Here is a 14,195-nt window from a genome sequence, read left to right as displayed (position 1 = left end):
TTCATCTTGTTGTAGTGCTAACAGCTATGAACCAGAAAATGGGCACATAAAATCCCCCTGGGTGCTGCCACTGTGTCTACAAAGCATCCCATTCACTGTCGGTGAAGCAGCTCTGGTGGATTATAATATTGCTGCTGTGCATGCTAAAAATCTCTGGATAAAGGAGAAGACAGGAATGTGGGCTCTCTGGCGTTGTAGCTTAGGGAGAGACTTATTCATAGATCAAGACTGGAGTGTCTTGTATATTTATTATTATTATTATTTATTATCTTCTTCCCTTTAAATGACACTAAGGTAAATTATATTAATTCATTTGTAATTGGGTGAAATTTCATTTTTCCTGGCTGTGCCAATTCTCAGCCTGGCTGCACAATCACAGTATTTTAAGCCACTCTCATCTACCGGTGTAACAATAGGCCCCCCCCCCCCCCCCCCCCCCCCCCGGCTGTAATTCAAGGCAATGTTGCACAAATAGCTCTAGAGATGGAGGAAACAGGCCAATTTCATCTCGTTGATTTGGTGAGGCATGTGTTATCAGGATGGTTCCCTGAGTGACTGTGAAAGCTAATTCAGATCCTTATCACAACTGTCTCATACTGGAATGTAACCACAGCGCTATCACCCATGTTCAAGCAGACAGGTGGAAGTGGATGGGTAATTGTCTCATACCATAACCTTTTGTAGGGGACACCTGTTTAATACACCCCCTGCCTGAGCCCCTATGACCGTGAGGTAAGGCTGATGTTTTGCTGCTAGTCGCGGCGCCTTGGTGAAATAAAGGTATAATGAAAAAAGAAAGGGAGGGAAAGGGAGTGCTCTGGAATAGCTAGAAAAAGCAATTCCTCAAATCACACCAGTTATTCGCAATTGTGTCACTCAATGATGGTGATGAAAGACATTTTGAGAATATTTATATTCATTTCCACAGAATACTCCAAACCTGCCATTCATTCACAATTTAATTGTCTATATATGTGACAACTATTACAGTGTTGACAGCGCAGTTGTCTGCATTCAAAATGTATTGTTTCAATAAATTGCATTTGGTATTGTTTGAACATTTAGTCAAGTAGATACAGTTTGTTTTATGTCAGATACTCAGGCTGTGATTTAAAAGGATTTCAACTAGTAACTTCTCAAAACCGCCTCATCTATTATTTTCATTTTGTTACAAATTCAGCCTCTGGTCTCCAAAGTTGCAAGCTGAGCCCTATATTACTACAACAGAGCTACACAACTGCATTACAAAAGTTAACTGGGGAAATGCTGTGATTTGAGTGAAGTGTTTTGTCATATCCTGCATTATTTCCTGTGCCAACATTTCATTCAAGAGTGGCTGCCAAGATCCTGTGATACTACTACTACTAATAACACTTTATTTTTATTTCCCCTATTTAACACTTATTATTAGTATATAAAGAATTAATAACTCACTAGTGTAGTTGTAAGTCAATAAGAAGACATTTTTAATATTCATCTTTGTAATTGTCAACAACTATATCCCTTATAACGCCTCATACTCTGCATCCATAACTGGTGTATAAACAGTTGATAACATATTGTAACATATAACACATATGATATGTCTTCACTTTAGTTTAACACATCATTACATCATCAACAGTTTTAATTCACCACTGAATAATTCATAAATGTGTATAAACATTTAATCAATATATAACACTGTAAGATTGGTTCATGTGTGTAATATATATCATCATATGTAATAATAATAATGCTGTGCTATCAAGCACTCATGAACTGTTTATAAGCCAGTAATGGATGCTTCATATGAGGAGTTACAATTGTTAATAAATATATTAATAAACACTTTTAAAATGTCCTTAAATATGCTCAATACTACGTTGTAATGAGTTATAATGTCTATATAATGCTTATGAATGTTAAGAAGGGGGTATTAACCCATAAAACACCCATAAAAATATAAAAGACATTTCTAGTAAAAATTACATTTAACTTCATATTTCTTCTGCTGCATTAGATATGGTAAAAGAACACGATCCTGGAACGAAAGCCTACAATTAGATGACTTGCTGACAATGACCTTTCCTCTGGAGTGCCTTGATAAGGCCAGCCTAAAGCATCGGATCCACATGTTAAAGGACATGCTGAAATTAGCAAAGAAAGAGATAATTAACCTTTGAATTTCATTTGTATTCCTTAAAACCACTTGTCCTACTTTCAGGTACAAATAAAACAAGGGTGGATTTTTGTTTCTCGTGACCAGGACCAGTCCTCATTTTAAGCAGGGTTGTATTAAATAAACCCAGTGATTTTAGCCTGTGTTGACAGGAGAGGAGCTGCATTTTCAGTACTATTGAAAGTGTGAATCAAAACAGAAGTAAAACACCATCCTATGAAATTATGTGGAGAGAAAACAAAAACAGACGAGCTGTGATGAGAGGTAATTATATATATATATATATAAATATATATATAAATAATAGACTAGATGGCGACTAATTATATAGTGAGGGGGTGTAATTTATTTAGCCACACTATGTGGTCCAGACTGAAATATCTAAACAACTACTGGATGGATGGCCATGAAATTTTATGCCGACATTCACAGTCCCCTTGAATCATCAGGGGATGCCCTGACTTTTTCTCTAGTGCCACTTGACGATAATTTGACTGACTGCCATTAAATTTGTTACAGATATTCATGGTGCCCAGAGGATGAATGCTAATGACTTTGATGATCTCCCAACTTTTTGTCCAGAGCAATCATCACATCAAAGTTTACACTTATCCAGTGAAATGTATCAACATCTACTGATTGGATTGGCACAAATGTTTGTACAGACGTTCATGGTTCCCAGATGCTGTACCCTAATGACTTGATCCCCTGACCTTTCCTCTATAGCTAATAACTGATTGCCATGATATTAATGATTGCCATCAGTACAGTCATGTTTGTACCAATATCATGCCATGAATGACTTTTTATCTAGCTATTTTTTTCCTCAACATTTTAATTTATGACCAAATAAAAAATTACATGACAAACTGACCTAATTAAAAAATGTCACACTATACTAACACGCTAAACTAAGATGGTTAACATGGTAAACATTACACCTGCTAAACATCAGCATGTTAGCATTGTCATTGTGACCATAAGCTGTTCAGTGTTTATCATAATTATCTTGCTTACACAATAGTCACGTACAAAATTATATGCAAATACCAAACTATATTTATATGTGTACATATGTATGAAATTTTGCTAATAAAGTTTTGTGACTGCATTCTTTTGTCAACTATTGAATAAACATACTTTACTACTCCAACAGGTTTGTGCTATAAGGAATAATAGATAATAATAGAATGAAGAGGCTACGGGTTATCTGAAAATAATGCACATCTGACCAATTATGAGGGTTAAATATAGGCCTATAACATTTGAGAAAGGAAAATTAACAGCCCTGTGACTGGATACTCAAATTAGCAGATTCTACGACAAAACAGCTTGATGTGCAGCCCTGCAATCAACAGACTTACGCTCTAATTAGATTACTGATGCTCATGTTAACATGCTAGTGGGTTAGTGCAGTAAGTGTGTTCTATAAGCAGAGCTCACCATCACTGCGGAGCACTAGTGGAGTGGGTGGGCCCTGGACTCGGGTCTTCGTGACGGTGTTAGTCACCACACAGGTGTAGTTGCCCACATCTGAGGACTCCACTTTGGCGATGTACAGATTCCCTGTCTCCTGCGAGATGAAGCGGCGAGTGTCCTGGTTCACATATGTCGGGTACTCGTTAAAGATCCAGGAAAATACCAGATCTGTGGATCAAGGAGAAAAAGAGAATTCTCATTTTTAATGAAACCAAAAATGTTTTTTTTCTTATTTTTTTGGGAGGGGTCATAAAACAGGGTGGAGAGCTGTGAGATATTTTGGTTGTATGGTGAGTGATAAGTTTTAACCTCCTGAGGGTATTTGTAATTGATGATAGGATCTGCGGGAGGTTGCAGACAAATATAATTATCTGGACTCACTTCAAATGGCCTTTTTTCATGTGGATAATGGGGATTTGGTTGACACTAATAAGAAGCATTGGTAGCACTTTACAATAAGGTACACAACATTTTGAGAATTAATGAACAAACAATAAACAAAGCAGGACCTAGCAGCTAATTAATGAACAAGTCATTTCTAAATAGCTCAGACTCAGATTTTTGTCTCCTCAAATAACTACTCCGACGAATAGCTAGCATCCTCAACAAATACATAAATGAACTGAGATATCATTTACAATAAAATGTACATATTATACCATCATATTGTTAGCTAACACATGCTAGCCAGCTAATGGGTAAACTGATATATATTGTAGTGAGCTGTTGTTTGTTAGTTCCATCACTCACAAATGACATTACGTCCTCCTTCCTTTCTACAACTTCCATTTCCAGCAACTTTTCTAGCTTCTAATTTTTTAAAAACTGGGACAGTGCACACTGCTAACAATTTAAAATTAGCTTAACTCAGCACTAAGCTAACGCTACACAGCTAAACCTATGACTGATACTGAGAAAACAGTAGCACAGAACTGTGTTTCATTAATGTCCAGGGAAATGGAAAGGCTACTGACTGTAATAGCATCTAGGTGTATCCAATACCACTAATGATGACTCTGTTCCATTTAGGTGTCCTACAAAGCCATTCCAGTGAGACAGCAACCGTCTTGTCAAACGGCTCAAAAACATTAGCGTAGATTAGTGCAAAGATTTCTGTGGATGTTATAGTTTTATAGGTAAATTTATTTATATCTTTCTAAATTTTGTTGTGATGTACAAAACAAATAAGGAGTTAGTCACTTCCTGCCATCATCTTTATTTGGTTATGAAAAAGTCACAACTTGGGAAACAAGTTACAAATCTTTGTTGTGCAGTAGACCTAGATGAATATTTTTATTCCAGCTTGATAAAGTCCTTGAGTTATCTGGAATTTTTTTTTGTATTTATTTATTTGTTTATTTTTTGGCAGGCAGATCAAATGCTCTGTCTGTTCTGTCTTAGCACCATGATGAGTTGTTACACTAGTAACAGAAAAATAGTAACTAATGATGACAAAGTAAGGATTAGTTATTGGTTATGTGCCATCAGCAGCTGATTCACCGTTCATCAGGAATGATTTGTTATATAATTGGTTAGTAGGCTTACAGATCTATCATACAACTTGTCAACAGATACAGGCTCATTAATGTGACATCCAACAGCTTGCTCTCATCTAACTTATTATCTGCTATCAAATCCTTAGTTTGAAGTTATTTAGGAAGTACTGGTACATATTCAGCAATTTGCACAATTTTACCATTGTGTAAATTGCAAAACATTTAATACCCATTATATGTTACAGGTGTGCATGATGACCTGATTCACTTGAGCAGATAATGATCTATAAAGGGGAAGGGGAACACATTCAAACCCCGAATCATTACTCTGGTTGATCCACAGCTGCTTATTTGACACTCTAGTGAATTCTACTTTTCATAATCCAAAACGGGTTCATTTTTGTTGTTTCAAACTTTTTCCATTTGACAGGAGTTGTACAGACATGCTGTTACAATAACAGTTGTGATGCAAAATGTTTGTATTCATGAGTGCGCCAGCATTTCTTTAAAGACATCTCAACCGTATTGGAGAAACTAGCCAACGGTGTTACTCATCACTAACAGGAAGCAGGCATCATGTTGGTGGGTACCTGTCAGACTTCTAAAATCAATAAACATTGCTGGAGTTTAAATGTCAGCCTTTCCCCAAAACCACATCATTGTGTTGGAGTATTTCAAAATGAGCAAAACAAACATTTTGTAGTCATGAGATCCATGTGAAAATGCACATTTGCCAACTACAGCTAACTGAGCTCATTGTAATGCTCGCATACTTTGTGCAAGTTCAGTAAGAAGACAGATCATGACAGAAGATTTAGTTCTTGCAGTTATCTGGTTCATTGAGCTTAAAGCATGACATCTTGAGCATTAAATAAACTCATAATAATTATGTAATTGTAATAATAATTAATGACTGTTACAGTAAATTAAATTAGTTAGTTATTGGACCATTAACCTGGTCAATAATCCCATTTTCAAGTGAACCAGTGTTTAAAGTGAAATAAATGTTCACCAAAAAAACCTGAATGAGGCTCCTTAAGAGCACGATATAATTAATACAACATTCAAAACCAAAACAAAACATTTAAATCACTACTTCATTATATTATTATCACCAGTAAAAAGCAGCAGTACTGTAATTCAACCACAGACATCACTGCCCTGAATTTCATAGAGAAATGAGAAACACAATGCAGAAAGGACTGTCAGCAGCTACTGTATAACATCCAAAATCGATCTACTAGAGGGAAACAAATGAATTCTAACCACATTTTACAACCTGCAATTTCAAAAAATTAGCGTATACACATACTGTATGCTGGATGAGTTCACAATATTGATGTCACCTCATCAAATCTTAGTGTTGTGATGTCACCTGCTGCTCTGGAGTTCTGCAACAGGTGTACAGTAACTGACAGGAACCTGCTGAGCTTAATCAAACCCTACCACTTGTTAGTGGACTAGCAATTAAACAAAACAGACTTGGAGGAACCCTTCCCTTTGCCCGCCCTAGCTGCTTGGCCATTTATCACAGCATGATGCCATACTCCTGCTGGCTTAGAGGAGCAGGTACTGTACATAAGGCAAAGGAGGCGGCCAATCAGCATCATTTGGGGTTTGGGTTTAGAGTTTGGCTGTGCGTGTGGAGCTGCCGGAGCTGTGATGGCTCAGTAGAGGTCTGTGGGGACAAGGTACACTTCAAGGCAGGATAAGGCATGTTGTTTATATGTGTTTCCTCTCCAGTGCTTTTGGACTATGGCTGCACCTGCTCTTGTTCTATGTTTAAAACCCATAAGACTGCATGGCACAACAGGCGCTGCTGAATACCACGGAGAGCGAAAACATAATGAGATGTCTCACACAGCTGGCCAAACGGTCTTCAAAAAAAATCATCCAGGGCATTGATTTCATGGGTTACACAAGGCTCCCTGGTATAAAAACGGGACATCTCCAAGACAAATTGTTGAAGAAATCCAGCTGCCAAGGGAGACAGCATTACAATCACTGCCATGGTAACAGGAAATCAGCCTTATTTTTACTGTGACAACAGCCTTTGCACATGAGCTCAAATTAGCAATTTAAGTTAGTGTAAAGTCTGAAAAATTGATGTAGAACATGCCTTTTCAAATCTGAAAATATACAATAATCTTGATATAGCACTATGTGTAAAACAAACACTAGACTGGACACACTACTGGAGTCTATGGCTTCTTCTGGTCTGTCAAAAAATTATTATTATTTCCGAAACATTATCCATTGGCAAGAAATTTGCAGGAGTCCTCAAAGAGCTGAGGGTGGTTCCCTCTAGATTAAAGATCACTTTGCAGGAGTCACAATGAATAAAGCTGCTTCGGTCACATAAGGAGATGTAGTAGCAGCTTCAAAGGAGAGGCCTCGCTGAATATTCAAAGCCTGAACAAGACGTGCAAGTCAAACATGCCCTGTCTCCTTGCACAGTTAAGATCACACTCAGACTGATTTGTGCTATTATAATGTAAAGATGGAGCAGCGAGACAAAGACGGTGGGCCGTAACCCCAAAGTAGTCCTATCATCCTGCATGATGGCCGGAAAAGGAAAATACTTAGTCAACTTGCGGCACCTGTGGTGGACAGTATACACATGTATATACTCAGCTCAAATGTTACTTCACAGTGTGTGCAGGTAGTTTCATGAAGACAAATTAAAATGAATACATTCTTAAAATATTCAGTGTCAGCAACATGCAACTTTTATTATGGCATATTTGAATCACTCTACACTTTAACTTTTTTATACTCTGCTTTTGTAGTTATGCTCTACTTACACATTAAAAGAGTAAAGGGGGATTTAGAAGAGTACCCGTTTAATGTAGTGGTGGAAAATAACTAACTGCATTTAGTTTACTTATTACAGCTCAGTTAAACTGAACAAACCCTCTCACTGTGTCAATTAGCAAAAAAAACAAACCTCTGATGTATGTGTTAGCTTAGCTCATCAATATACACCAACAGAGCAGAGTTGGAAAGTACAATTTTAAGGTATATGTACTTAATTTAATTTTGAATTAATTTAGTTAATTTGGGGGACTTGCGAGACAGGGACTGAAAAAAAAACAAAAAACAAACCCTGACCAGAATTATCTCTCTGTGTTAACTTTTGAAAGTTTGTTCCAGAGCCACAGAAGACAGTAAACAATACTCTCTATGATGAGTAAACTAATTTAAGTGTCCAATAATGGCATGAGTGCCTCTTGAATTCCAGTATGTACTTATTCTTATATTTAATTATCATTTTGTACATGTCCATTTACCTTTCTGTTGCCATATACTGTAAGTTGTGTACTGTGAAACAAGTAAATTTGTTGGCTTCATCCAGGAAAGACATTTATCAGAGGATGGATGAAGGATGGGCACTGCCACTTAACGCTGTGGTTTAAATCAACTCTCTACATTTCTGTCTAATTTGCTGTAGAGGTTTCTCCTGTTTAGTAAATATGGCATTACCAATGTCAACCATGAAACGATGAACATGTGCACTGTGTCTTTAGCTAACAGCTAATTTGAGGTAGATAAACAAAATGCAGCAGAAGACAACGGAACAAACCCATTTTAGTAAATGATTGCAGATGTTTCGACTGGCAGGCCTCATGTATCTGTTACAGTCAGTGACGTCAGCCAGTAGTTGAAAGCCCATCCATGTTTTTTTTCCCTTGTAATGTGATTAATTTCTACACAATGCAGGCCCTGGCCTGCTTCCCTTCCTCCTGCTGCAGCCCCAGAGCACAGCCAGCCACTGACACTGTCCCTAGGGGGCCTGCCCCTACTGCTAAAAGAAATACATATTCATTTGGACACAGACAATATTTATGTCAAGAATGAACAATAACAAAAAGATGTTTTGTTTTTTTTTTACAAACAAAGCAGCCATCTGTCAATACAAAGGGATGTCTGCAGCTTTACTGGTGCATCAAGATGGTTTGGCATTATAATATATTATCAGCATCAGCTGCCTCATCATTTGATATTAATAATACATGCGAGAGCACACTGTGACAACAATATGCATTTTTAATCACCCAATTACAAAGCAGTGGGATGTGGGCATGCTGCAAAATGCACAAATTTACAACAAAACGGTGCACACTTGTCCTTTCCCCAGACTGAATAATTCTCTGATTACAGGCGTCAGTAGTGTGGTCATGAGTAGGAGGGGCTGCTGGGTAGAGTTAAGCTGGGTAAAACACACTGATCTGGTACAACATGAACTACTTTTTCTAAAATACTTCCGGAGCCATGCAGCCTAACAACATGGACACAGACTGCTCATGAGAAAAGTCAACTGAGAGAGCAAACTCAGAATTTGGTCCTATTAAAATCTACACATTCACTGACTTAGGAGAACATCTTTGAAAGGCTTGCCTCTTCGCACCGAAAGAGTGAAACAGAGAAAGAAACTCAGACTTTGCTTCCTCAGTTTAACTACTGTCATCCCACATCATGTTACTGAGTGCAGCACTCCCATAACTGCCCCAGGCTCCAAGAATCCTCTGTTCCACTGTTTCCTTTACAGGACCGGACAGGATGCACATGCTCCGTGTTCTCAAAGCCTCGGGTGGAAGCAACTCACAGCAACACTCACAATCTAAAAAAAAAAAAAAAAGTACTCTCAGAACAAACGCACAAAAGTGATTTCAGTCCTGAGTGCCCCTTAAAGGTCTCTCCCCATTTGTAAATAGAGGTCAGCAGCATTAGGTCCACGACTATACACAGTGATCGTGTGGTACAAAGAGCGCGGCTGGGTCACACTGGCCCATTAATGTAGTTGGCTTTGAAAAAGACAGAAGCTGACAGCCTCTCAGCTCCTCTTGCTACCTCTGACCCACAGTGACAGACAGGGGGCAACTGCACTGCACATTTGGGAGAGACAAACACTTTTGAGGCAGCTTAGTTTTAAAAAAAATATGACTCGCGCTGTAACCAGGTTGTGTTAATCCATTCTCCTCCCTTGGACTCTGCAGTAAGTAATTACCATATATTTCTGGCACGCTCTGACACTGGCCTGTCAGATGGAGAGTGAGTGTGTGGATTTGGGGTGGAGGCAGCACCCTGCTCTGCCTTTGTGTTCATATCCGGCCTGGCAGGGTGTGTCATGCCTGATCTCCACTCAGCCTCTTCTTCCTGTCTCTCTGCTGCTGACTGTAAGAGCAGGTGGGATCTCTGATGACACTGGTCACATTAGGTGGGATCACATAACTGCTCTTGCTGGTTAAAACTATAAAACTAAAATACAGATATGAGTTTTTGTAAGATGCTGAGATAAATGGCTTATAGGCTGCACCGTAAAAAAAAACAACTAATTTTTCTACAAAAAAAAAAAAAAAAGATTTGAAAGATGTCAAAATCATTAAAATTGGTGGTTGATGTCTTATTAAATGCTTCATAAACAATGGCCTGAAGAAGGCTGTTATTGGTTGTGGTGCAAACTTCACTTACCCCCCAGTGGTTCAGTCATTACAAACATTGTTCAAATCAATAGAACTTATTATTTTGCTGTCTAGTGGAGATCTCAACATTCCCAAAGTTGCTAAATATGGCTACATGTTAGTGACATGTGTATAAAATGACATCCAGAATATTTCACTTTGATGGAATGATGGAGCAAAAAACTAGAAGTCATCATAGAGGTTCAATGAAGAGTTGGAACAAGTTGATACAAAATATAAATGGGTTGTAGGACATATAGATGACATCTTCTATCACAATGTATGTAATTTTATATATCTGTATATTGTATGCATAATAGATCTTTTGGAAAATTAACTTAAAAATTGCAATGTCTGTCACTGGCTAATCCAGCAAATTAAATACCCGACATGTCAAACTACTTTGTTGCATTGATTCAATAATATCAAAATCCAGTATTGGCACAAAGAAGTCCTGCACATTCATTTCCCACAATGTCCTCATACACCCACACGTGTTGAAGGGATCTAGCCTTCAGCATTTTTATTGCAGAGTTTATTTGTCTCATGGTATTCTACTGTATGTATTATCATAGTGCTGCCTCTGATGTGACTGTAGTTGTAAAACACTTTTTTAAAGCTTAAAGCTACTCAAGGGGAAACAAAGGAAAAACTCTATATATGAAGAAGTTAATGTGTTATATTTTTCCTTTTCACATACTGTACATATTAATTACATCAACACCAATAAACTGTTAATTGGTTGTGGTGGGTGGATGGGCACTAGGGGTATAAAATCTAATTTTTATAAGTTACATATTTTCTCTAGCAGATGTCAATGTTTTGCTTTTCTTGTCCGCAGCTGATTGAATAAAATGTGACACTCACAGTTATTTTTACATTAATGTTCCCAGCATTGACATCTCTCTAATCTGTGCTACGTGTTATGAGTGATGTAGGTGTGTGGTAGGTGAAACAGTATGTGTTTATTAAATTGAAGATACATTTTTGAGAAACATGTCTGTATTATCAGGCTGGTGATGTAACTTGGTTACATCATATTTCATATTTCATTGTAATGTGGTTACAATAAAATATGAAATGAAATACAAAACTCCCCAAACTTAATAATTACATTTTTGAATCCTGAAAACAGAAATCAATTAAATTATGATCAAATGTAAATTATGTGGAGAATCTTTGTTATCACATCAAATTAAGAATCAAAATGTTTGAACCAAGACAAGTAAAGCAGCTGAAAATCTGCCTTTTTATGTAAAAATGGTTCAACGATTAACAATTCTGCTTAAAAGAAACTAATTTCTGTTAATTAAAATCTGTCTGGCACTTCAACCTCTATGACGTATGTCCAGTGCCGACTGACATTTACTTTAAAATAGAACATAAAGGAAGACATCAGGGACATGTGCCTCTGAGAAATCAAAATGTTATGACTGTAACTTTAGCTCCCTAAAGGGGAGAAAAGAGATTGCAACATACAGGCCACATCCATCTGATGCAGCTTTAGCGCAGGCCATGGCTTGCATCATTCTTTCAACAGGTAAAACTGAGCGCACTGGGACAAATGGGACAACACAAATCCTCAATGGTCCTGCACACGTGAGACAGCCGGTTACAGTGATTAAGCTGCTTTACTGCTACAGGTCAAGTCAATAACCTTATTTTACCATGAGGAAAAATAATACGCACAATCACAATGAATTATAAAAGATTTATAAGAGTGATTACATTATATTACATCATTACCCTTTAAAGGTCGTTTTGTTTTATTTTGATGCCATATTTGGTGCTTAGTGGTTGCCGCCGCACTTTGGCATTTGTCGGTGAAACATTACTGGTTTGGTTGCCGAATGATAAAAGCCAAGATAGCAAGCATCCACAATATAAGTAAACATGGTTCGTTGAGTGCAAAGCTCACACAGATTGAGAACGGTGAGAAATTCTACAATAAGTGAGCTGAACTGCAACGGTGAACGCAGTAACACGGCTGTAAAGGTTGCTTAGCTATGCGGCGTTATGAATCCAACTTAAAACTGCAGCCCAGTGCTCTGCTAAGCAAGCTAGGTGCTGTGGACGAAGCTGTCATGTTTTCGACAATTGTTATTTTCCCCCTTGCACAGCAGGTGACAGCGTATTTCTCTTGGGATGAAATCCCCACAGGCACGCAGGGATTTGTGTTTATGTAGCGGCACCGGGAGCCCGAGGACATGACGTGTGACTGCAGCCTAGCAGAGAGGATGGAGGTGCTTACACACCGCCGACCGTAAAGAAAAGGAAACAGGGATGTTTGAATTAAGTTCCTTACATGTATACACAAGTGTGGGTTCAGATCTCTACATGAATACGCACATGTGGATTCAGATGAACATATATGTGAACCTGCGCTCCACATCCTTTGCTTCTTCCTCTCTTTTCAACTTCCCCCACACGCAAGCTTGCACACACTTCAAATGCGACAATAAAAACAGCTATGTGTACTGTAAACTTTAAGGAGCTTAAAGGGAGATTTAGAAAGCGTGTCACTCACACATGTCTTCTGGGAAATGTGCACGCGCTACACTCAGACTCCTCTGCGACCTTTTCATACGTGATTAGAAACTCCAATCAACTGAGCGTGTGTCACTCTCTGAAAAGACAGCATATCCCATTTCATGCTGCTGTCTTGTTGCTGGCTGCTTGTCACCAGTTTCTCTCCACTAAAGGTAACTGTGCTACATTATGTCAAAACTGCACAGGTTTTGGAGGAAAGGCTCTGTGAGCTCGGCATGGATGGTGTGACAGTGACATCTGATATTATTTCAGAGAGCTCGAGTCCCCAGACACAAGACGAGGGGGGAATATGAGTGAATACGGGATTGTGAAAGGAGATTATTCGTGCAGATTGTGAAATGTGTCGTCTGCTAATCAGATTAAGAGCAGAATAAACCCTGATGAAAAAAGGACTAAATATGAGTCTACAATGTCATCAACAAACATCACTGGAGTAAAGATGTTCTTTCTCATAGTGAAGAGGTTAGAACTTGAAAACATACAGTGCCGAGCTTTAAAAGAGAACTCTTCATTTTTTTCTTTGACATTGGAAGTCACAGTTTGCAGGATATTCAAGTGGTTTAAGTCACTGAATGCTGTTGCTAGGTGACCGACAACAAAAATGAATGTTGCTTTTGTCCCTTTTTTTCTTTTTTACAAATGACTAATTTAGTCTTTTTTATTTCCACATTATTTTGGGGAATTAGAAAAGAGTAGGCAACAAAAAGCTGATAAAAAGGGCTCTGACACCTTTTTGAAATGATAAACTTACTCTCACAACTGTGGGTTGTTCAAACTGAGCTCTTTTAGCTTCAGCCCACTCGAAGGCACCAACAGTACAGGGATTTGCACCACTTCTGTTAAATGTGGTTCTTTAGTAATCCTGTACAATATAGCATTTTCACTGTTTACGTGATTGTTCTGAGGATTTTAAAGCCTCAGAATTTAGACAGGTGACAGATTAAAGGAAAAACCTGAATAAAGGCAGCATTGTAAAGCAATAAAATATATTACATTTGTTATATTGCAGACCAGAGAGTTACATAGAGTGAAATTTAGGGAATATCT

General features: G+C 38.0%; 1 protein-coding gene across 3 annotated transcripts in view; it reads right to left on the bottom strand.

Moving 5' to 3' along the window:
* cntn4 (contactin 4) overlaps positions 1–14,195 on the bottom strand; it is a 157,926-nt gene that overhangs the window by 61,005 nt on the left and 82,726 nt on the right. For 2 of the 3 annotated variants that reach the window (XM_067588319.1, XM_067588318.1), the window contains exon 6: positions 3,605–3,808. In XM_067588319.1, the coding sequence (XP_067444420.1) occupies positions 3,605–3,808 (204 nt within the window). Of the gene's footprint in view, positions 1–3,604; positions 3,809–4,390; positions 4,486–14,195 lie in introns of those variants that run through there. The other variant, XM_067588320.1, reaches the window with a different exon arrangement.

Source organism: Thunnus thynnus, chromosome 4 (assembly GCF_963924715.1).
Source record: "Thunnus thynnus chromosome 4, fThuThy2.1, whole genome shotgun sequence".
Taxonomy (NCBI): Eukaryota; Metazoa; Chordata; class Actinopteri; order Scombriformes; family Scombridae; genus Thunnus; species Thunnus thynnus.
The sequence above is the reverse complement of the archived record's forward strand: the minus strand, read 5'-3'. Positions and strand labels throughout refer to the sequence as shown.